Here is a 24489-nt window from a genome sequence, read left to right on the forward strand (position 1 = left end):
GGTAGTAATTATATTGGTATACTAGCGTACTTTATCGTCTGGCGTCCATTACATTTCATCACGGCTCCCCTACTGAGCACGACATAACGTCGCAATTCTAAAATCGTTCACATTACTGGGCTCCTCTGGTGAAAGATGTGAGGATCTTTGATTGTCTGTTATCGTTTACAATAGTGCCATGTCCGACCTGATAAAAACAGAAATGCAAACACAACTCACCTATCATTGTTGATTACGGCACGTACTGTAAGGGGCAACAGCCAACCTCAGATCCCTATCAGAGGAAACCAATCAAAGACTGGACAGCAAAGTACACCAGCAGACCCAATGGGAGGACACTGCAATTGTGTCTGAAACGTCAGTTTTATGCACTGACAGTTGCCTCACAATATGATGAGGAACTACAAACAGGAAACTTATATATATATATATATATATATATATATTCTTTAGGACATATCTGAAATAACAGACACAAATTTTATCCTGCAGCCACTATGAAACAACGCACAAAGGAACTGAAGACATTATCTGCCAGTGGGCATTGATGTATATTAATGCAACCAGTTGCAAATTTGAGCTAGACAGGGATTCGAACCCAGGTCTCATGCTTACTAGATAGATGCGCTGTTGACTACGGCATCCAGAGTCAGTGGCCATCACAACTGCATGGACTACTGTACCACATCTCCCGTTAGATCAAAATTCTCAGCTGATAACACTCACTGCTAACATAGTGCCCCTGCTCATTAGAAACTCGCGGTTTCTCGCCGATTCATGTAAGAGTTCGAGCTTGGTGTACACCTGCTCTGAAGGAACCATTGGCTGTCGTAACATTAAATATATATATTTTACGTCTCTTCCTTAGGACTTTTCTACTTGCCCCGTTGTTATACATCGACGGCTACTGAGCAGAAACACTACGTCAATAGTGTGTGTTACAAGCTGAAAATTTCGGTCTGACCGGAGGTGGGCTAGGGTCGTTCTTGGGGTTATGGTAACCTCTGTGTCTGGATGGTATACTCTTCAGCGCATCTGCCTAGTAATCAGAAGATCTGGGTTCGAATCTAAGTCCGGCAACATTTTTAAGTTTGCCTCATTCACATAAATCAATGCTTATGTCTTTAATTCCTTTGTGTCTTGATTCATACTGGCTGCAGGATCAAACTGGTGTCTGTTCTTTTGGACATGTCCGAAAGAGGAGACACATATACATAGTTAAGGTGAAGACGGCCAATGATACTTTCAGTCTAGATCCACATCAAGATCTTACAGGAATTGGCGAAATGGCACATGTAATGAGACTAACGAGCAGGGTTGTCATATCAGTAGGAAGTGGTATCAGATGAGAATTGGCGTCTGACAGGAGGCGTGCCAGAGTAGTCCGTTCGTTTGTGGTGACCAGTGTGTCCGTATGTCGTAGTGGTCAGTCCATCTGCCTAATAAGCGGTAGTTGCAGGTCCGAATCCCTTTCAGGTACAAATTTTAAACTTGTCTCGTTGATATAGATCAGTGCCCACTGGCACCTAATGACTTTAATTCCTTTGTGTCTTCAAAACTTCTATGCTCGTGCTGAATATCGATCCGCTAAATTTGTCCTCCTGTCAGTAAAGCGAGACTGTTCTTTCCTTATGACAGCTGTCGATTACTTACGTGACCGTGCTGGTGTTGGGAGGCAGCGTCACCATGGGCGTGTACTCGACGCAGATCTTCCAGACCACCGGCAGCTCACTAGACGCCAGCGTCTCGGCCATCATCCTCTGCGCCGTCCAGGTGGCCTTCAGCATCCTCGGCGTCCTCCTCGTGGATCGAGTGGGCAGGAGACCCCTCGTTCTCTTCTCGTTCGGAGGCTGCGCTGTAACTGTGGCAGCACTGGGAACGTACTTCTACTTGATGGAGTTCGGCAATAAAGGAACAGTCGACGGCCTCTTCTGGTTACCATTGACAGCGCTCATTCTGTACTACGTGAGCAAACATTAATCTTCTCGTCTATTCATCTCGAATACTGTCATATATATATCTGTTTCCATAAACCAAGTATGCATTATATAATAATATCTGGAAATTATATATTATTTAGCCTGTCGAGTCAAACCGCCACGTGTCCTAAAGGAAAGTTTAATTCGATATTATGAATTTGAATAAAATTTGACATGCACAGTATTACGAAGTATTTAAAAAACAGTGGAGAAGAATTCTGACTAATGCAGTACGCAATGTGTTTATTTTTCTTTTATTCATACGAACATACACTATCTGATGAAAAGCGTCCGGTCGCTCCTGTGGAATCCGGAATTGGCCACTAGATGTCAGGAACGGCACACTCACTAGTATAAAGGGTGCCAGTATAAAAAGAGGCAGTGAGTGTTCTGTGGGCTGTAGAGAAGCAGTACACAGCAGATGGGGGAGGTCAGAAGGGTTTAGTAACATCGAAACTTGACTTTCTTGAATAACGAAATCTATCAGAGACACGTCCACCCTTCCAGTGTTGACACAGTCGATTATTGGTGATGTGATTATTAAATAGAAACGCGAAGGGACAAGTCTCGGCCCTGTCGAGAGCTGTGGAGGATGGTTATTAAAAAATATCCAGGAATCAGCGGAAGGAATCACTCGTGAATGTTGGGATATGAAAAGAATGGAGTACAATGGTAGAGAGGCTCCCCACGACCAACTCATTTGTGTAGTCAGTGCTAAGCGGTATTTAAAGTGGTATAAAATGTGACGCCAATGGACAGTGAACGACTGGAAACGAGCGATTTGGTGTTCTAAATCAAGAAATCCCTTGTGGCAGTCCGATAGAAGGGTTTGGGACTGGCAAATACCTGGAGAAGGCTACCTGCCATCATGTGTAGTGGCAATAGTGAAGTATGGAGGAGGTGATGTTACGCCGTTTTCCTTTTCTAGTTATCGTGAAAAATCTAAATGGGGAAGGATATGAATACATTATACAACAATGTATTCAGCGTACAGTAGAGGAACAGTTAGTGTATCAGAGTAACAATGCATGCCCTGCTATAAAACAGCATCTGTGAGGCAATGGTTTGTGGGCAGTAAAATTCCTGAGATGGACTCACCAGACGTTAAGCCAATGAACACCTTTGGGATGGGTCGACTTCACTCTAGAGCACAGTACCCTACATCACTACCTTCTATGGTTTCGTCTCTTCTTGAATAATGCACTGCCACTCATACAGATATCCAGATACCTCATGGAACACGCCACATATTAATGTCCCCTAATCACTGTTCTTTTAAAAATTCTGAGTTGCCTCTATTCTTTACAAATATAGACAATTAAAACCAAATTGAGGGCAAAAAATAAGAATATGGCGCCAGAAATGTTTTGTTAGCTCTTGGGTCAAAGATATTTATTTATATATAAATATGTGTGAAATGTCTCCCTTTGTGGCCTTACCTGCGTAATTACTCGCTTTAGCGCTTCTGTTTTTTCTGATTCGTAATCTCCTTCTGCTGCCCCTCTCGTAACATTCCAACAGCCGTATATAAGTACACATGAGTTATTCTAGCCCTGATACCTTATTTACATTGCTGAAAGGTCTTCACGAAAGGGCTCTCCGTGTTCGTCACGCACAGATCCCGTGAGTGGCGCCGTCACAGCATGTCTTCGAGATGGCTGCTACACTTGACGTTCGTCAGAAGCAATGTGCTGTCATAGAATTCCTGTGCTATGAAAACGAGACAGTAGGAAACATCCACAAGAGGTTGGAAAAGGTGTGTGTAGATGCTGCTGTCGATCGCAGAACAGTTAGTCAGTGGGCAAGCAGGTTACGTGATGAAAGCGCGCGCAACAATATTGAGGATTGTCCTCGCAGCGGCAGGCCTCGTACTGCACACACTCCAGACAATGTGCAGAGAGTTAACGAATTGGTGATAGCTGACAGACGCATCACAGTGAACGAATTGTCACTCTACGTTGGGATAGGGGAAGGCAGTGTTGGCAGAATACTGAAAGTGTTGGCTTTAAAAAGGTTTGTGTCAGGTGGGTCTCAGGATGTCGACAGTGGATCACAAAGAAACAAGGAAAACGATATGGAGCGAACTTTTGGAACAGTACGAGAATGGTGGAGATGAATTTCTTCGAAGAATTGTGACATGTGATGAAACATGTCTCCATCAATTTTCAGCAGAGACGAAGAGGCAATCAATGGAGTGGCATCATGCAAATTCACACAAGAAAAAAATTATTCGTAACCACACCTTCTGCTGGAAAAGTTATGGCTACGGTGTTTTTCGATTCTGAAGGACTCTTGCTTGTGGACATCATGCCAAGTGGAATCACCATGAATTCTGATGCATATATGACGTCACTGAAGAAACTTCAAGCTCGACTGAGTCGTGTTCGACCACATCGGCAAAAGCAGGAAGTTTTGCTGTTGCACGACAATGCACGGCCACATGTCAGTCCAAAAACCATGGAAGCGATCACCAAACTCGGATGGACATCAGTGAAACACTCGCCTTACAGTCCTGACCTGGCTCTATGTGACTATCATCTCTTTGGGAAACTGAAAGGCTCTCTTCGTGGATCAAGGTTTGAAGATGATGACTCCCTTGTGCATGCTGCCAAACAGTGGCTCCAACAGATTGGTCCAGAATTTTACTATGCGGGTATACAGACGCTGGTTCCAACATGGAGTAAGACAGTTGAGAGGGATGGAAATGATGTGGAGAAATGAAAGTATTGTTCCTAAAGGATCTATCTACACATTGTAAAACTTTCAAACATGAAGAATAAAAGATGGATTTTTTAAAAAAATAGTGTGCATTTCTCTTGGAATGACCCTCGTATGTAGGGAGTGACTTTACATGAACAAACGGGAATGTGTTTCCGTTGTAAGGCAAAACAGATTTCAAGCTAAATTGAGAGGAGTCAGTGAAAAGTCTCCAGGTTTCGGGATTATATTTCATTCACAAAAATGCCATCAGACTATGTACATCACTATATGCAATAAGAATGTTTTCCATTTCAAAGAATGGTGCTGAATCTCTTTATCGACGTCTATATACAGAAATTATCACATTTTTCCGAGGAGATTCCACTGCCGAAATCTGGAGCTAAGAGGTTCGGCCTTGCTATTTGGCAACTCCCGCGGATCAAAATCTTTAAGTTCTTCTCGAGATATTTTATGTGGCCTGCTGGGCGAGATCGTTTCTTGTGTATAATCTGGATCTTGCTAGAAAGAATGAGGCGGCTATTTGCATTCATCCTCCACGTCTTCATCAGACACTGGAACACATGTTTCGGAGGAATAGGAACAGGTAGGCTTTCTGCATACGGTGCTATTATTGTAGCTGATGGCAGAGTTTGATGAGTAATGGTCTGCTTTCTCTTTCTCGGCATTCCATGTTTAAGAGGAGGCTCCGTACAGAAATAAATATGAAGTTTCTTGTCAGATCTTCTGGGAGTTGCGTTGACTTTACTGTTTTATTTAACCAACAACGTAGATTTACTGTATATGAATTTCAAAAAGCATTAGGTGCCCGTGGTTTATTTTACAGTCGAAGCAATGACAATATACTGTCTTTATTCTGGATTTAATTCAGGCTTATAGGAAACTATTCACAGTGTTAAAACATTTACATGACTTCCTAATGTCGAATTAACCTGAAATGTAAACGAAATTAAGTTCTCAAGAAAATTTTAACTATGAATACGTCTTTGACATCCATGAAGATAATAAAGGTTTGTCCTTGAGTTTCTTATTTACCTGTGAAAATCTGACTTGAAAAGCAGAGTTACTGAGAAAGGACAGCATATAGGTTCTCAAAGCACAAAAATAACATATATGTAAACATAATGGCTTCTCAGGGTAAAACTGCAAAATTTCCCTCTCTGTTAAAAATCAATTCCCGGTTTTTCAAGGGATGAGAGATCGTTTATTTCATATATAAAAGAATGAGAATTGATTATTTTCAACTAGGTTAGATTCTCAGCACAGATGAGATAGGTGCCTGGATGCTTTTCATCAGATAGGTGACATTTGTTTCCACAAACCAAGCACAAATTAAATATTAAAATCTCGAAATTTTTTACTATGTAATGTGACGAAACTTTATCAATCAAGGAGCACGTTAAATGCCATAAATCAAACTGAGACATATCCAGAGGGGAACTTCAATGCGATAATCAAATTTAGAACAGATCTCATATGCATAATACTGACAAGTATATCAGAAAAGTGAAGAGATAATGCAAATTACAATGTGTTTATTTATATGTTACATATATATGGTTTCGTACTTCATGTACTATCGTCTGCAGTTTGGATACAAAACATCTAAGATTTTATTTCCAGTCAGTCTTAGGATCTTAATCTGTCCCCAGTCACTTCTTTCACTTCTGGCAATGATTTGTCATTGAGATAAATGCCATGGTTCGGTGGTCACATTATAATGTAGATGCCCCAATAACTGAGTAGGCAGGTCACTTCAAAGTTCAGTGGAAGGAATGACATCTTACATTCCTTAGCACCATGGCTGGTGTTCAAACCAACCTTTGGGTTAATAAAGGATATACCACTTTATATGCTGCCTTATCGCAATTTTGTTTATTAGAGGGTGTCCTATAAAGAACGCAACTTTTGAGTACATGATAACACTGTAATTTATTGATGAAGTAAGTAATTTACAAGTTATTGCAGTGTATGCTACCTGTGATGATGTATGCTCCCGTAACAAGCCCATTGCTGCAGTCCAAAGAAACAGCTTGCGTCATCACCTTGAAACCAAACCCCTTCGGCGTTCATGCGATCCAGTTAAAAGCACCAAAACTCTCATAATACACTGTAGTAGCGTTTGTCGACCATTGTTAGTGATTTTCCGCTGCCATCTTCAAAAGACATAGGTCCTAGTTACACCCTCAGCCCGAATACCATATCACGCAGTCACTCGTTGTGGGTGCATCGGCTCGAGAGTTTTCTGTTCCCGGCATTCCGTAATTTTTTTGTTCACGAAGCTATTCAGCATAAAGTCCGCCTCATTAGTGATTATTATTTTCTTGATGAAATCGTCCGATCTTTGTTTCCAAAGCGCCCAATGAGAAAATGCTCGGTACATTACACGATCATTTAGATTTAGCCTTTGTGAAATTAAATTTTATAGACCTGAAGGTTCAAATCGTGTTTCAGAATTCATTGCATTCTAGTATTTGAAAATATACGTTCTTTATGGGGCACGTTCCAGTATGTCTCACATAACGGTAGTAGTTATTTTGTGTAGTGCTTTTACACGCATTAAACATTATACAATTTGTCATTATTTCCGGTGCTGTAATCTTGTTACAAGTAGTGTTGCGTGCCAGGAAAGGCTTATTTTGTATACTTCCACCACTTATAACCGATTTTCAAGCTATTGTTCATTTTATCACAAAAACACTTTGTTTCTACCTTCGAACATTGCGTCTTTTAAACGCTTATTCATCGGTCACGGGCGATTATTTCTGTAACATTACTTCAATTACATTGTGTTGCGGAATCGTCGAGTTTTCTGTACATGCTGGAAAGTGTGAACGGGTGACTCCTAACACGGGTATTACTAGTTGTGTCACGTCCACATATGAAACATTTTGGTTATAGCCGTTGCAATCCTAGAATAGATTCCACAAATTCATGGTCTCTTTTTCTGAGGCGTAACACAGTTTGTTCACTAGCCCACACTCTCACAAAACCGCACCTTTATTCAACAAAGATTGATACTCATTCATTTTCTGAACTTGAAAAGTAAGATAGAATGCAAAATTAGGTTTCGAAAATCTTAGACAGAATTTATGTATTGTTGGCGCTCTTGAGATGTGTAAGCAAGTAATGACTTATCTTTGGCTGGCCATTTGTGTTCTGGATGGCAGAGAAGGTTTTCTGCCTTCATTTTATGGTATGAAGAACAATGTTCTCTGATGTTCATTGTTCCCAATAATTTTCATTTGACTTTATCTTTATCTTTGTAGTAACTTACTACGTTCCCTGTTCTAGGAACAACTCCTACTCCTCAATATCAAAATGTTTCTAAGGAACGTAACGCTTTCGTGCTGACCTAGGTTTCTTTATGGTAATAGCTTTTCCACACACAGGCGTTGGGCTAAAATACGAAACACTACGAGAAATGAGTGCCTTATCTACATCTACGTCTATATGGATACTCTGCAAAACACATTTATGTGCCTGGCAGAAGGTCCAACGAACGACCTTCACAGTAATTCTCTATTATTCTCGTACAGTGCGTGGAAAAAACGAACACCTATATCTTCACGTGAAACTTTGATTTCCCCTACTTTATTATGATCATTTCTCCACATGTAGGTCGGCGTCAACAAAATATTTTCCCATTCGGAGGAGAAATTTGGTATTTGAGATTTCGTAAGAAGATTCCGCAGCAACGAGAAACGCCTCTGTTTAATGATGTCCACTCCAAATCCTGTATCATTTCAGTGACGCTCTCTCCCCTATTTCGCGATAATACAAATCGTGCTCCCCTTCTCTGCACTTTCTCGATGTTCTCCTCCAATCCTATCTGGTAAGGATCCCGCACCAGTATTTTAAAAGAGAAAGCACAATCGTGGTCTAGGCAGCCTCTTTAGTAGATATGTTACATTTTCTAAGTGTCCTATCAATAAAATGAAGTCTCTGTTTAGCATTCCCCATAACAGTTCCTATGTGTTCCTTCCAACTGAAGTTGTTCGTGATTGTAATTCCCAGATATTTAATTGAGTTTACGGCCTTTAGATTTGACTGATTTATCGTGTATCCGAAGTTCAATGGATTCCTTCGTAGCACTCACGTGGATGATCTTCCACTATTCGTTATTTAGTGCCAGTTGCCAATTTTCGCACCGCACAGATGTATTTTCTAAATCGTTCTACAATCTGATTTGATGTTCTGATGACTTTACTCGACGATAAACGTCAGCATCATCTGGAAACAACCTAAGACGGCTTCTCAAATTGTCTCCTAAATCATTTATATAGATAGGGAACGGCAAATGGCATATAACGCTACCATGGGGAACGCCCGAAATCACATCTGTTTTATACGATGACTTCTCACCCGTTACTACGAACTATGACCTCTCTGACAGGAAATCGCGAATCCAGTCACATAAGCACGCAGTTCAAGTACACGCTGCTTGTGTGGTACAGTGCAAAGGCCTTCTGTAAATCTATAAATTCGGAAACAATTTGAAATCTTTTGTCGGTGGCATTGAACACTTGATGTTAGTACAGAGGTACTTGCTTTTCACAGCAACGACGTTTTCTAAATCCGAGTTGACTGTGTGTCAATACACCGTTCGCTTCGAGATAATTCATAACGTTCGATTACAATATTCACTCCTGGAAATTGAAATAAGAACACCGTGAATTCATTGTCCCAGGAAGGGGAAACTTTATTGACACATTGCTGGGGTCAGATACATCACATGATCACACTGACAGAACCACAGGCACATAGACACAGGCAACAGAGCATGCACAATGTCGGCACTAGTACAGTGTATATCCACCTTTCGCAGCAATGCAGGCTGCTATTCTCCCATGGAGACAATCGTAGAGATGCTGGATGTAGTCCTGTGGAACGGCTTGCCATGCCATTTCCACCTGGCGCCTCAGTTGGACCAGCGTTCGTGCTGGACGTGCAGACCGCGTGAGACGACGCTTCATCCAGTCCCAAACATGCTCAATGGGGGACAGATCCGGAGATCTTGCTGGCCAGGGTAGTTGACTTACATCTTCTAGAACACATTGGGTGGCACGTGATACATGCGGACATGCATTGTCCTGTTGGAACAGCAAGTTCCCTTACCGGTCTAGCAATGGTAGAACGATGGGTTCGATGACGGTTTGGATGTACCGTGCACTGTTCAGTGTCCCCTGGACGATCACCAGAGGTGTACGGCCAGTGTAGAAGATCGCTCCCCACACCATGATGCCGGGTGTTGGCCCTGTGTGCCTCGGTCGTATGCAGTCCTGATTGTGTCGCTCACCTGCACGGCGCCAAACACGCATACGACCATCATTGGCACCAAGGCAGAAGCGACTCTCATCGCTGAAAACAACACGTCTCCATTCGTCCCTCCATTCACGCCTGTCGCGACACCACTGGAGGCGGGCTGCAAGATGTTGGGGCGTGAGCGGAAGACGGCCTAACGGTGTGCGGGACCGTAGCCCAGCTTCATGGAGACGGTTGCGAATGGTCCTCGCCGATACCCCAGGAGCAACAGTGTCCCTAATTTGCTCGGAAGTGGCGGTGCGGTCCCCTACGGCACTGCGTAGGATCCTACGGTCTTGCCGTGCATCCGTGCGTCGCTGCGGTCCGGTCCCAGGTCGACGGGCACGTGCACCTTCCGCCGACCACTGGCGACAACATCGATGTACTGTGGAGACCTCACGCCCCACGTGTTGAGCAATTCGGCGGTACGTCCACCCGGCCTCCCGCATGCCCACTATAAGCCCTCGCTCAAAGTCCGTCAACTGCACATACGGTTCACGTCCGCGCTGTCGCGGCATGCTACCAGTGTTAAAGACCGCGATGGAGCTCCGTATGCCACGGCAAACTGGCTGACACTGACGGCGGCGGTGCACAAATGCTGTGGAGCTAGCGCCATTCGACGGCCAACACCGCGGTTCCTGGTGTGTCCGCTGTGCCGTGCGTGTGATCATTGCTTGTACAGCCGTCTCGCAGTGACCGGAGCAAGTATGGTGGGTCTGACACACCGGTGTCAATGTGTTCTTTTTTCCATTTCCAGGAGAGTATGTTCCAAAATCTTGCTGCGTATCGACCATAATGATATGAACCTATAATTTAGTGGATCACTTCTACAATCTTTCTTGTATATTGGCGTGATTTTCCAGTCTTTGGGTACGGATCTTTCGTCGAGCGAACGGTTCAATATGGTTGTTAAGCATGGAGCTATTGTATCAGCATGGCCTGAAAGGATCCTAACTGGGATCCAGTCGGACCGGAATACTTACTTTTGCTAATCGATTTAAATCACTTCACTACTCCAAGGCTATCTAGTTCTACGTCAGTCATGTTAGAAGCTGTTCTTGATTCGAATTCACGAGTTTTTACTTCGTCTTCTTTGATGAAGAAATTTTGGAAGGCCGTGTTTTGTAACTCTGCATTGGTATCGCTGCCATCTGGAGTATTTCCATTGCTACGGCGCAGACAAGTATTTATTGTGTGTTGCCGCTAACGTATCTCACATACGACCACAATCTCTTTCGATATTCTTCCGGTTTCGAGACAAAGTTTCGTTGTGCTTCAATATAAATGCAGATGCCTTCCAAGTCTGCAGGTTTTGCTGTTCTATTTCACCAGGAACTGCGCTTGTGCAATATCGTCAATACGCTACAAGGGTCATCCTTTGGCAGAGCGCATTTCCGTGTACTGACTGCATTATGTCGGAGTCAAGTGAATTCGAACGTGGGCAAAGTGTTGGAGCACGTACGGTAAGTGATTCTGTAAACAGGGTAGGCGAAGTGTTTGGCGTTTCAAGAGATATCGTACCGAAGATTTATACCGCATACAGGGAAATCGGGAAAACATAATCAGCTGAGTCTCAACGCAGACGAGAGTTTGTGTTGACTGATTGTGACAGGCGATCACAGAAGAGTATTGTGGCGAGACTTAAAAGGACAGCAGCAGCATGAGTTAATGCAGATCTGAATGTTGCACTCGCGAAACCAGTCAGCCTCAAAATAACACGAAAGCAGCTCTGTAAGTAGGGACTTGAAGGGCGGGCAGAAGTTCCACATTGAATCATAAGTGATAAAAAGGCCTATAACAGGAAAACGTGGTGCCAAAGCCATAAGAATTTAACATCCGAGCAATAGACGAATGCAATTTTATGTAATGAATCTTATGTCACATTGTTTCCAACTTCTGGCTACGTTTACCTCCCAAGAGCGAAACACGGGGGTGGTTCGGTAACGATTTTGGCAGCCATATCGTGCAAGTACGTGGGCTCAATGGGTAATCTACAAAATCGCATTACTGGCTGATGACGTCCATACCATGGTACAATGTTCGTTCCCCATGGCGATGCTGTGTTCTTGCACCACGTGTCCTCCAGGATAGCTTTTTTGAGCACTAGGATGAATTACCGCATTTATCCTGGCCGCCATAGTTGCTAGATCTCGATATTATTGAGCTTCTGAGGTCTACTGTGGAATCAATGCTGCATGATCGATATCCTCTTCATAGTTAAAACTCCTCAGCTGTTTGTGTGAATTAATTGTTCATTTTGCACTGCTGTCATTACCACATTTTGGTTTTACATTATTGTGGCCTCATTCCATTCGAATTTGGCATCTACGTCCTAACATGCCACCTTAATTTCTTCTGCTCGTTGTAGCTTCACTATTCTAGACAAACGTTAAATTGCCTTCAGCAAAAGGTACATGATTCAGTTTTCCTTACGGAATATTCCTCCTTTGTTTTCTCGAATTAAACAATGAAAAACTGTAGAATTGCAGAAATTTTTTTTGGTAATATAACACCTCGTGGTCTCACTGTTCTTCCAATATCGGATGTTTCACTACGATGTCTACTGAAATCAAATTATATCTGTATAACTGACTAACATAATTTCCAGTGTACTTCCGACATTTTAAGTAATCAAACGTGGCGTGCACCCAGTGTAAGTTTGTGAGTTTTTTTCTCTTTCTCTTCCTATTTGTATTTGTCTCTTATAATACATTTTCATTCTACCTTCTCACGTCGTCTTGAGGGCACTAACAAACTTTCAGTTTAATTCAGCATATTCAGTCACTTTTCTCTTGGCGTATTCTTGAATCTCTCTCCCACTCTTTAATATTTGGCTCTTGCCACTTCATATCTTATTTTATTTTACTCTCTTCGTAATTGCGCCAGTATTTTTTGTCAAATAACTGCCTCAACCTTATGTCTCTACATGACTTTCGCTCACAAAAATGCTGAATTGACTGAATAATTAAATACAGTGTAACTCGCTAATTAGAGAGATGTTGGGATTCCAGTGCGAAGACTAGTTTTATGCATATCTCTATTACATGTCAAGCTCTTCATCTCTGAGTAGCTACTACGCTCTACATCCATTAGAATCTGCTTACTGTATTCATCACTTTGTATTCCTCTATAATTTTTATCATGCACGTTTCCCACCATTTCGCTTCTCAAGATGTGCCCTATCAACAAAGTCCTTCTTTTAGTCAACCTGTGCATTAAATTTCTTCTCTCCACAGTTCCAGTTAGTACCTCGAAATTAGTTATTTCATGTACCCTTACAATCTTAATCATTGTTCTGTACCACCACATTTCGAAAGCTAGTATTCGCTTCTTTTCTGATCTATTTACCGTTTACATTTCACTTCCGTACAAAGTTATAACCTTGTCTTCAGAAGGGACTTAGTAGGGTACAAATTGTACTGGATACTGAAAAATTTTACCTTTTGAACAATATTTTTCTTAGTATAGCGAAACATTTTTCATATCGTCTCAATTACGGGCATCGTCAGTTATTTCGCTGCCCAAACAGCAAAACTCATCAGTTACTTTTAGAGCCCCTTTTTCTAATCTAATTCCTTTAGCCGCTTCTGATTTAAATAGATTACATTCCATTGCCCTTTTTTTACTCTTGTTAATATTCACCTTATAACCTCTTCCCAACACACTATCCATTCCATCCAAGCTCGTTTCCAAGTCCTCTGCTGTTTCTAACAGAATTGGAATATCATCGACAAATCTCAGAATTTTTAATTCTTCACCCTCAACTTCAATTAATTCCTCAAACTTACTGTTTGTTTCTTTTATTGCTCTCTTAACGCACAAATTGAATATCACCGATGACCGGTGGTAAAACTGTCTCTCTCCCTTCTCGACCACTGCTGCCCTTTTATGTCTCTAGACTCTTGTAACTGTTTGTATACAAGTTGTATTACATAACCTTACGCTCCATATGTTTTCTTCTTTTCAAAGAGTGTTTTCCAGTCAAAGTAATCAAACGTCTTCTCTAAATCTACAAAAGCTATGAAATAGGTTTCCTTTTCTTCCGCGTATCTCCCAAGAAATGTTTTAGAGCCTGGAATGTCTTGGATGCGCCTTCCTTTCTATGAAATCCAAACTGATCATCCCCGAGGTAAGTTTCGATCTGTTATTCTACTCTTCTATAAATAAATTTTGCCAGTATTTCGCAAACATGAATTTATTAACTGATAGTTCTGTAATATTCAAACCCGTCAGAACATAGCTTCCAGGGATTTGGGATTATTGCATTTTTCTTGAAATCTTGAAATCTAGAGAGTGTGGACAGATGTATGGATATACCGCTGGAAATGCATGTTTAAACACAAATTCAGATGCCTCCCAAGCCTACAGTTGCTGTTGTATTTGACCAGTAACTGCATTTGCACGATATTCTAAGTACGTTGCAAGTGTCAGTCATGGTCAAAATAGTTTTCTGTCTAGTTGTGAGCAAATTACGTCGGAGCTCAGTGCATTCGAAGGTGATCAAACTGTTGGTGCTCGTATTGTGCATACGTAACCAAGATAACCGAACCGTTTGGTATTTATAGAGGAACTACATCGAAGATTTATACCCCTTACAAGGAAAGCGGGAAAATCTCTTCCACTAAGTCACAACGCGGAAGAAAATGTGTTTTGAGTGATCGTCACGAACGTACCTTGGAAATGATTGTGCCGAAAAATAAAAGGATAACAGCTGCAGAAGTCACTGCAAAACTGAATGTCCCCTTCGTGAACTTTATCAGCACCAAACCAACATGACGATAGCCCCATAATTGCAGGCAAAGATGGAATTCCAAAACGACTCACAAATGATGCAGACGCTCGTAATAGGATACCGTCGTGCCGAAGCTATAAAACCTTGACTGTCGAGCAATGGAAGAATGTCATTTGATGCGATCAATCTGATGTCACACTGTTTCCAACTTCTGGCTTAGTTTATGTTCGGTGATGATTTGGATAGCCTATCGTGGTATTCCATGAACCTCACGGGTTATCTGCAAAGTCGCGTTGGTGCCAAGGACCATGTGATCATTTGGGCTGTTCACGTCCGTACCATGGTACACTGCTTGTTCTCCAATGGTGAAGCTGTGTTACAAGACAGGAGCCATTTCCCCCCACCCCCCTTTCATTCAGTTCAAATCGTCCAGGACTGGTTTTGTGAGTACGAGGACGAATCATCGGATCTATCGCGGCCACCTCAGCCATTGGATCTCAATATTATTGAGACTTTGTGATCTACTTTGGGGACAAGGGTGTGTGATCGTTCTCCACCTCAATCATCTTCATATGAATTTGCCGCTATTTTGCAGGAATAATAGTATAAGATAATCTTGAAAACCTTCTAAGACCTGCATTTTTCCATTCAGAAACTAACTTGTACATTAGGCGGAATACTTTTGTCATATCTGGTTCTCCCAATTATCTCAATATTTCTAAGGTTATAATGTCTTCTCCAGAGTCCTAGGCCCATCAGAGCTCTGTCGAATGCTTCTTGCAGTATAATACCTCCCAATGCATTTCTCATTCACTTGTTACTTTCTTTCTATAACCTGGTTATAGTTAACTCCTCAGGTTCTTTCAAACTTACCTGCTTTCCTACTTTGTAATTCATTATTAGACACCCTCCTGCGTTATCCTTTTTTGATTTGGTATTGATGATCCTATCTTCATATAACCAGAACTTATGGTGTTCATGCTTCAAATCACTACCTCCCACATAAATAAGTTCACCTTACCAATTTGCCTTCCAAAATTAAGGGGCCAAACATTCTACCTTCACACCCATAGAGTAAAATTTTTGTTTTTCCTTAGGACATCCTTCAAAACACCAAGTGATCCAATTTCACCTCCAAAATAGTTTACCCAGGAGGATGCTTTCTTCATTAACTAACCACACAATAGAGCTGCATGCCCTCGGGAAACATGAAGACTGTAATTTCTCATTGCTTTAAGCCTTTCACAGTATCATCACAGCAAGACTATGTTGGTGATGTTACAAGCCATATAAATTATCCAGACTCTTGTCCCTACAACTACTGAAAAGACCGCTGGCCCTTTCCAGGAACCACATGTTTGTCTGGTCTCTCAACAGACACTCCTTGTGGTTCCGCCTACGATAAGACTATCTGTATCATTGAGGCATGCAAGCTACCCTACTTCAGCAAACTCCATGGTTCATGGGATAAATTTCCGTGATCTACGGTTCTAGATTCCTGCTCGCCTATTTTACTCTATATCTCACGAGTATATGATCACTGCCAAATAAGTTTTAAAAAAATATAACCGTTTTCTTTTTAGCAGCGTTTGGTCTTTGCCAAACTTTTGTAACTTTTCTTTAATTTTTTAGTTTTTTTAACAATGTTTCATGGATGAACACTTCTTTCTAATCCGAAAATGTAACTAAGCTATTACTTCTGTCGTTTTTTATATCATATCTGAAAGAAGCATGCATAAAAAGTATCTATTGATGCATGTCATAGGTAAGGTGCTCCGAAACAAAAGAACAAAAGTAAGAATGGTATAGTTGGTATATTCCTTTACTACGAGTACTTTTTTGTGTATGTTTGGAATCACTCGCAGATTTTGTTATTGTGCTTACCATCAGGTTGCTTGATTCTACACAAGGGAGCTTAATCAGCTAATTATCAGTGAAATAAAGTGTTTTTGTCAAATAACTAACAGCCTCATGTAGATGAAGGATTTGGTTTCAACATATTCAATCCGCAGTGTACTCTAGTATAATAACGTTTTGCAGTTCCTACATTCCGATATAATGAGGATAAACCTCTTACAACTTCTGTTGGAGCTGGGAAATCGAAGCAATTTTGAATCTGTTCTTGGGACATGAGGTAAAAATATTAGGGCCTTATCTATGGATGTGTATCTATTTGTGCATACCATTGATTAAAATCTATAATTTACTCGAAATTTTATTGAGTTATACAGTGCAATGAGAATAAAATAACTGTGGATGAAGATGTAGTTACTTACATGTTCCGGAAATCTAATTCACTATGAAGGTATCGATGTTTAACGTGAAAACAGAACAAAATAGGATACGTATTAAATGTGAGAAGTATGTATTAGTCTGCTGTCGTCGTTTAAAGGTTTTCTTTTGGTATAAATGGCTGATTATTCCTATTCAAGAATTCGTGTACATTATAGAAAGAGTTGTTGAAGCAAAACTTCTTTAAACTACATCTGAAAACATCCCTATCATTTGTCTCAAAATATTAAAAATAAATTAGATGAGCTGTTAGTGTATTTAGATGATCTCAAAAATAAGAATGAGATTGATGTACTATGTCTGTCTGAACACCATGTAACTGTGGGAATGGAAACTGTCAGTATAAATGGGTATAATTTTGCGTCTTACACTTGGAAATCCAACATGGATAAAGGAGGACTTGCCATATAAACAAAACAAATTGTGGGGCGGCGGGTAAAAGTTAATCATTTGTTTGTTCGCCGTTTTTCTCACGCGAGCCTGGCAACTAATTTAGTTGTCATCCAGAAAGCTAGTAACATACTGACCTTAGTTTCCAGTCTTCACAGCCATGTTCTGGTCTAGCCCGCTGAAAGAAAAGTTTATGTTCTCCTATGTCTTTTACGGGATCAGGACTATGATTTTAAATAAAAGTATAAAGTTCAAATCAAAACTGTATTGCGTAAAGTTTCTCACATACAACACTTGGAAATTCACTATTTTCAATTGAAAGCAAGTCTTTCTATTCTGACAGCACATTTAGCACTTCAGAAGCAACCTCTACGGTACGTTCTTACGGTATTGTCTTTCACCCTGACTAAAATTACTCATTGAAAGTTTGCGATAAATGTTCAAAATTAATGCTCGCCATTAAAGTGGAAGTAAAGTCACCACCTACCTCGTGGAATTGGTAATTCACTAGGGCGGCACACGAACAGTGGCTCTGGCGAATTCTAAGCGATCCAGGACGGTGTACAGTCTTCGCGAATTCACTATCCGTTTTTACCGCGCAATAAGCGATTTGTCACAGTCCGGCTCTGACGTCATCCGACGTTCAACAGACGTGGATCTTGCAGTAACTGAGTGCGAAGTGAACCTTACTACTACATCTTGGGCTGCATTTATATAGGTGCCGGAACGGACGGCTGAGGGAACGGCTCCGCAATATCCTTTCTTTCAGGAGTGCTAGTTCTGCAAGGTTCGCAGAAGAGCTTCTGTAAAGTTTGGAAGGTAGGAGACGACATACTGGCAAAAGTAAAGCTGTGAGTACTGGGCGTGAGTCGTGCTTCGGTAGCTCAGATGGTAGAGCACTTGCCCGCGAAAGGCAAAGGTCCCGACTTCGAGTCTCGGTCGGGCACAATGATTTAATCTGCCAGGAAGTTTAATAATATAGTTACAAATTAGTTAAGAAACCTTCTAATTTTTATTTGTATGCTTGTATGACCTGAAAACGCAACAGATTATGCCGTCTGATTTCGACAAAATGGCAGATCATGAATGCAAAGTCAGAACAATAGTCTGCCAATCGTCTATCGCATGGACTCCCTACTGTATTTCTTCCTCACACTGATGAAGTGGCGTCTCTTCTTTATATTTTTCGAGCAGACGAGGGTAGCTTTCTGCATTCTATTACTTCAACAAGCAACAAGCCAGGCATGTTCTGAATTACATATTACATAAAATATGAATTTATCTAATCGTAATTATGACTGACATAATGGAATGCCTTCCCAAGTGATGATTTTTATCATTTAAGTAAATGTACAAATATGTACCTAGGTAGTGTGGCCATTTAGAAATTTAATCTGAGGTCGGCTATCTATCACAATACTGCACCTTTAATTTGTGTTACAACCCTGCAGTACATTACCTACTCAAATATTTTAGAAAATGATGTAAGCAGTATCACTGGGCGGTAGTTAATGACATTTGTAGAATCACCTCTTTTTTATAGAGAACTACCAACGGCATAATTGAATCTATCCTGAAAAATATTCTGAATTAATGATGCGCTTACAAAGTGACTTAGAACATTGTGTCTTATTGGAGACGGTATTCACCGCACACAAAGTTTTAGTGTTTAAGGCTATGCCCATCTTCCTTATTCCTGAAAACCTACTCAGAATTTACTAAATAACTACTGATGGATTCCGTACAAATAAAAAGAAATCACCGTCAAAAACCTTATCGTCAGTGTAAGGTGAAGATTCACACGGAATATGTATTGGATGCAATACAGGAACGATCATAAGAAGAGTCCTTCATGACTTTCCGAGAAACCACCGTCGTCCCATTCTTGGCTTCTAGGGCCCACACATCCTTCCACTGCCATAGCTCCTGTATCCCGTTGCGACAACCAAAAATCGGATTGAGATAAGTTCTGAAAAGCGTAGAGGGGGCGGTAAAGAGCACATTACTGCTTGTAACAAAGAGGTTAACCAACTATATAACAAATTTTAGTAAAGTAGAGAACAAGAAACAACTACGAATTACATGAGTTCTTGAATGAACAAAGTTCTTTGAATGAACAAAGAAGGGAAAAATAGCACAAAGAAACCCGGGATCTCGAATTCACAAATTCCCATAAAGAAACTTGGATACTGATTCGGAACTAGGAAGAAAAGACTGCCCAGAACGCGAGGAGCTCAACAGTCTCATGCGACACAATCAGTAGTCACCGAGTAAGAGTTTCCATGGTTCAAGCAAATAAAGCAAATGTTAGGCAAGTAAAGAAGGAACTTGCTCGGGTTATGAAATCTCTTCTATATAACCCAGAATTCTCTACACCATTTACAAAAAATGTACAGGAGACAGACCCTTACGAAATTTAGAAAAGCTGCACGTTCATATGGGTTTTGTTGCAAAGTGGTCTTACAACGCGAAAGCGACTAGTTTCCATTTATGACGAAATTCTTCACACAGGAACCGGGGGGGGGGGGGGGGGAGGGGGGGCTTTATGGGCGCTCAACATCGAGGTCATCAGCGCACACAGGAACAGTGCGAGTAACGTTTAATAGAGCTAAAGTTATTGATATTGAAAAAGCAGGCAAAGAAGTAACAGCTGAGCAACACGTCCGCCCAGTATCGCTATTGATTTGTGCTTACAAACTCTTGGAAGTAATGAACTTAGACTGAATAAAAGAGCAAATTAACTCTGTCGTGTCACTTGAACTTGCTGAGTTTAGACATGGTAGGAACTGCTTTGGGTAAATACTTTCCTTGATCATTCACATGGAATTAGGCTACCAGTTGGGGTAGTTCTCGTTGATATGTTGGGAGCTTATGATACGTTGTGACACGTGGGCCTAATATCGAAATATCTCGGAACAGTACCTTGTAAGTCTGTAGGTAACCTCTCAAGCAACACTTTGAGCAATCGGCAGTTTAAAATATCCCAAGGTGAAAAGAAGAGCTGATGAGTACTCACTGCTGTCCACTTTCAAGGCTCTGTTATAGCTCCTGTGTTTCCCAGTCTCTACACGGCAGACCTCCCGCAAATTCCAGTATGCAGATGGCCTTGCAATATAATCAGTAAGTTTTCGGAGGTCGTTCAGTAATATTTTCTGCGTATTTGTAACAGTGGCTCGTTTCAGAGTGATTGCATTAGTTTGATTTCTTACACCCATCGGGCGAGATGGCGTATTGGTGAGACACCGGAATCGTATTCAGGAGTTCGAATCGCCACCCGACCACCCAGATCTGGATTTTCCGTGATTTCCCTGAGTCGGTTAAGGTGAATGCTGAGATGGGACCTTGAAGAGGGCAGCTACAATTTTCTACCCATTTCCAACACGAACGACTGCTCCATCTGTAATGAATTTGACGTCGACGACATGTTTAACGTTTATTATCTTTTCTTTCTTTGCCACATGCTTGTTTATCTTAGTGTCTGTATTGCGCTCAAAATATACGTACTACAGTGCAAACGTCAAGGATATGCAGTGTGTATTTTGTACAAAACAAACTGTGGCATATGAAAAGCGTGGTTTACGAGACTCTCGTCGACACTCACATGGACCTGATTGCTAAGGTCTTCGCAGCCATCGAAGTAAAACTTCTGAGCTTCTTGAGTGGGTATGGCAATGAATGGTGCATCACTATACACACTTTCGTGTTAATGGTGGTCGACGTTTAAACAATACCTATAAGGGAAGAGATCTAAGGTCCATCACTATACATACTTTCGTGTTCATGGTGGTCGACGTTTTAACAATACCCATAAGGGAAGAGATCTGCCTCTTGCTATGTACTGTACTGTGCACTGACAGAATGTGTATACGCACTGTGATAAATATGTTTCTCCTGAGGGTTTCTGCTTTACTCTGTACACTGAGGTGATAAAAAGCAAGGGACAGTGATATGCACATACACCGATAGCTGTAGTATCACGTAACAAGGTATAAAAGGCAATGAATTGACGGAGCGGTCATTTGCATTCAGGTAATTCAAGTGAAAAGGTTTCCGACGTGAATACGACGGGAATTGACACACTTTGAACGGGAAGTGATAAAGGACATTTCATTTCAGAAATCGTTAGGGAATTCAATATTCCGAGATCCACAGTGTGAAAAGTGAACCGTGAATGCCTAATTCCATGCATTACCTCTCACTACCGACAACGCAGTAGCAGTCGGATTTCACTCAAATACGTAGAACACCAGCGATTATGTAGAGTTGTCAGTGCTAGGAGAGAAGTAACACTGCGTAAAATAACCGCAGAAATCAATGTGAAACGTCGACGAATATATCCGTTAGGACAATGCGGCGAAACATGGCGTTAATGGGCTATGAAAAGAAACGACCGTCGCGAGTGCCTTTGCTAACAACACGACATCGCCTGCAGCGCCTCTCCTGGGCTCGTGACCAAATAATTTGGATCTTAGAACGAATGAAATATAGTGGGCTAATCAGCTGAACACCTATTTCAGTTGGTAATAGCTGATGGCAGCTTTCAAGTGTGGGGCAGATCCCACGAAGCAGTGGACCCAAATTGTCAACAATGCACTGTGGAAGCTGGTGGTGGCTCCAAAATGGTATGGGCTGTGTTTACGTGGAATGGCCAGGGTCCTCGGTTTCTACTAAACGGATCATTGACTGGAAATGCTTGCGTCTGGCTACTTCATGTACCCAAATAATGAAGGAATTTTTATACATGGCAATGCGCCATTTCATCGGACCTCAATTGTTCGTGATTTGTTAGAAGAATATTGTGGACAATCCGAGGGATGATTTGGACACCCACCCAACATTTATTGGACACAACTGACAACTCAGCTGGTCCTACACCCGCAACACTTCCGCAATTATGGACACCAGTATAGGCAGCATGGTTCAATATTTATGCAAAACTTGCAGGCGACTTGTAGATTCCATGACACGTCGAGTTCTTTTACTGCACCGGGCAAAAGGCGGTCCGAACAATGTTACATGGCACAACTTGACATTCGTCACGTCAGTGTGTTCTGTGTAGGACGATTCGATGTTTGATTTGTACATGTTTTCACATTGTTATGACAGTATTTGCACAGGAATCAGGTAATTGTGGTGACAGATAAAATCAGGCATATGAAGTTACTCTGCAACACGTTACCGGCGACCACGGGTCACTATCACCAAAATAATCAGAAAATTTCCCTGACAGGCTCCGGAATTTTATCGATTGAGTTCAGGTTCATCATGCATTAAAAAATAAACGTAGGTGCATATAAAGCATAAACGGCTTCCTTGTTGCAGATTTCCTACGACATGGGAGGCAGCGCATTACTGTGGGTGTTGAGCAACGAGCTGACCCCCGCGTCCGTCCGAGGATTCTCCAACTCCTGCGTCGGCATCCTGTTGTCGGTGCTGTCGTTCGGCATCACCAAGCTGTTCCAACTGGTCGAAGACTCCTTTGGAACCTACGTCCCCTTCTGGTTCTTCTCCATATCTTGGTTTGCCGGGGTCATCTTTGCGTGGTTCTTCATCCCAGAGACTAAAGGCCGTTCTCTGGAGGACATCACTGCCGAGATGAGCGCTAAAGCGGAAGGACTCCCTCGTGAGTCCTTAACGCGGAAGGCGAGCCTCGAGGATGTTAGCGCTCTGCAGTAGTTTTTACGAGATGTACCTGTAAGATAGAGAACCTGACGCAAGAATCTTGAATGACCTATCCAAACAGAATCAGTTCTGTTTGGAAGGAATGTCTAAGAATATGTACCCAAACTCAAGTTTAGCTTTATTTTGAGATTTCTTAAAGATCTGAGTAAAGTGGCGGGTTATCATGCTGAAGGGCTGAGAGCCAGTTTTGCATGAAGTGTGTGTTCTACTTCGTTAAGTGGAATGTGAAGGTGGTTTTTACATGCTAAAAGGTCAGTCTGCAATGACGGCCGATGCTACGAAGACCAATAGATGGCACGAGAGATTACTGCTATGACTTGTTTATGCCAAATAAGGTAAGTGTAGACTGTGTTAAACGAGTTAGCTGTTCTTGACATAGGGATTATACACATCCACTAGCTCCTGCCGTTTTGTAGCCTCATCCTTGCGTGTCTTTATCGGCGGTTGAATGAATAGTGAAAACAATATTAATAATTCAGCAAAGGGAAGTAACAGAAAATCTGGTAACGCTAAAGGAAAGCGACGAAAATGTGATCAAAGGTGAGGAAACATTTTCTTCCTGATGATGTAATGAACACCATAGCAGCACGTCGCAATAAGGAATCTGTTAAAGTTTTTCAGATGAAAGACAATTATTTTAGGGATTTTCAGCAATCAGCCGGTATGATAACTATTACAAATAACACTAATAGAAGTTCTGCTTCGTGGATTAAAGCCGCCAACGCTTGTGTTATTCAGAAAAAAGATATTTGGTGCAACTGAGAGATGGGAAATTAGTACTGAAGCAAGGCCAGCGATGTGAAGATTCCAAAACGATCACGTACAATGAGGTCACTGGTACAAAAGGATAGTATTCATAGAAGAAAAGATATCTCAAAAGTGTGATGGAACACCGGCCTGAGTTGTAAAAAAACTTTTAAAGTGACGTGCGTCAAGACAAAAAAGTAAAATGATTACTAGAGGTAGAAATGCTGTGAAACTTGTTTGATGGACTTCTTAGCCCCTTTAGCATTTCAGCGCAAATTTATTAAAAAGTCAGTGTTTATTTGTTATTTTGGATTGTGCCAAGTTATAACTTGTTTCCCTAAGTTAAATGATATAAGTGTTAGTGTGAAGTTACTCCGTATTTATATTGTGCTTGTTAGAATAAAGTTTATTCTGAATAACCTGGAAAGTACGTTTTGTTAATTAGCTCCTTTAGTAAAACAACTCTTGGAATAATGTCTGTAGTAGTAAAATATCTCTTTTAGTTATTTACTACTCTATTTTGAATTTGTATGTTAAGGTTCAGACAGTTACTATCTCTGCAGAGAAGCACAGAAAACGGACAGTTAAAGGCAATTAATAATGTATTTCAAATTAAAATTTTATTTGAAAGGTATCAAATCCTGG

The 24489-nt window shown here is 41.4% G+C and overlaps 1 protein-coding gene across 1 annotated transcript in view; it reads left to right on the forward strand.

Moving 5' to 3' along the window:
• The window catches only part of LOC126267199 (facilitated trehalose transporter Tret1-like), a 60109-nt gene extending 35902 nt beyond the window's left edge, over window positions 1-24207 (forward strand). Inside the window, exons 4-5 of the mRNA XM_049972168.1 lie at window positions 1639-1965; window positions 22738-24207. Of these exons, the coding sequence (XP_049828125.1) occupies window positions 1639-1965; window positions 22738-23091 (681 nt within the window). The 3' untranslated portion in view covers window positions 23092-24207. The remainder of the gene's footprint in view (window positions 1-1638; window positions 1966-22737) is intronic.
• Window positions 24208-24489: the final 282 nt, after the last annotated feature.

This window comes from Schistocerca gregaria, chromosome 4, assembly GCF_023897955.1.
Source record: "Schistocerca gregaria isolate iqSchGreg1 chromosome 4, iqSchGreg1.2, whole genome shotgun sequence".
In the NCBI taxonomy this organism is placed as follows: Eukaryota; Metazoa; Arthropoda; class Insecta; order Orthoptera; family Acrididae; genus Schistocerca; species Schistocerca gregaria.